Genomic DNA, 984 nt, shown 5'->3' on the forward strand with positions numbered 1-984 from the left:
CCTCTGTGTTTCTCAATCTATATGGTGGATCCTCCAGTGGATGAGTAAAAAATAACACATGACTTGGAGTACAGAACAGATGGACCCCTCTTTATATCCTGCAAGACTGTTTCATTTCCTCTAAAAGAGCTAGCTGAAGTAAGGGTCAGGAGTTTTATACTGATTTTACAAAAGTAACATTAAGTAGTTAAAATAGTACCTAGAGACTTATCTCTCTTCCTTTCAGAATTTCTTTCCAGTTTGATCAAGATGAAGTAACCTTCTTTTGATATTTGTATATTCCACAGGGCAGTCTATATAGAATATGACCATTCTCATGGTTTTTTTTTTTTCTAAAAGGAAAAAAGATATAGGTTGGTTTACCTGAGCTTTACTATTTTTTATTTTTGCTTGGACTCTGGCCAGTAGCTGAGGAAGCAGCAAAAGAAAGTAACAGAGGGTACAGAACAAGTCACTAAAAGAAACAAAATTCATTCCTGACCATGGATAAAAGTATTTAGTTCAACTGGAGAACGGGGAAGGGACATCCGTTGGTCTTAGGGCCTAAGCTCTCAGTCTTCATAATTATTATGATGCTTAGAAATGCATGCAGTTAAGGTGTTTAATAAGTATTTACACTGCTATTACTGTTTAATTAAAAAAGTATCGTGAACTCTGCATTATGTTGGTTTTTTGATAGATTTAGATGCAGAAGAAAATCAAAACATAATAGAGACGTTGAGAGGCAAAGTCAGAGAAAAGCTAAAAAATGCTAAGGTAATGCTTTTTAAAAAAATTTCCTGTTTTCAGCTTTACTGTTAAATGAGCCATATAATATAATAAACTTTTCTTTGTCAAAAAAGAGCTGAAGATCATCTTAATATTGCTTATTAATTCCAAAAAGCTTCAAGTTCTTTACCATTTTTTTCCTTTTATCTTATAACACCCCTATAATGTCAAACCTAAAGCCAAGAGAAGTTAAGTGATTTGGTCTTAGTAATTATG

General features: G+C 33.0%; 1 protein-coding gene across 1 annotated transcript in view; it reads left to right on the top strand.

Annotated features, from left to right (window-relative positions):
• Window positions 1-679: 679 nt before the first annotated feature.
• LOC103594646 (chromosome unknown open reading frame, human C10orf131) overlaps window positions 680-984 on the top strand; it is a gene marked incomplete at its 5' end in the record, with an annotated part of 9,869 nt that continues 9,564 nt past the window's right edge. Inside the window, one exon of the mRNA XM_008577887.1 lies at window positions 680-756. Within this exon, the coding sequence (XP_008576109.1) occupies window positions 680-756 (77 nt within the window). The remainder of the gene's footprint in view (window positions 757-984) is intronic.

This window comes from Galeopterus variegatus, unplaced genomic scaffold, assembly GCF_000696425.1.
Source record: "Galeopterus variegatus unplaced genomic scaffold, G_variegatus-3.0.2 Scaffold1597, whole genome shotgun sequence".
NCBI classification, from domain to species: domain Eukaryota; kingdom Metazoa; phylum Chordata; class Mammalia; order Dermoptera; family Cynocephalidae; genus Galeopterus; species Galeopterus variegatus.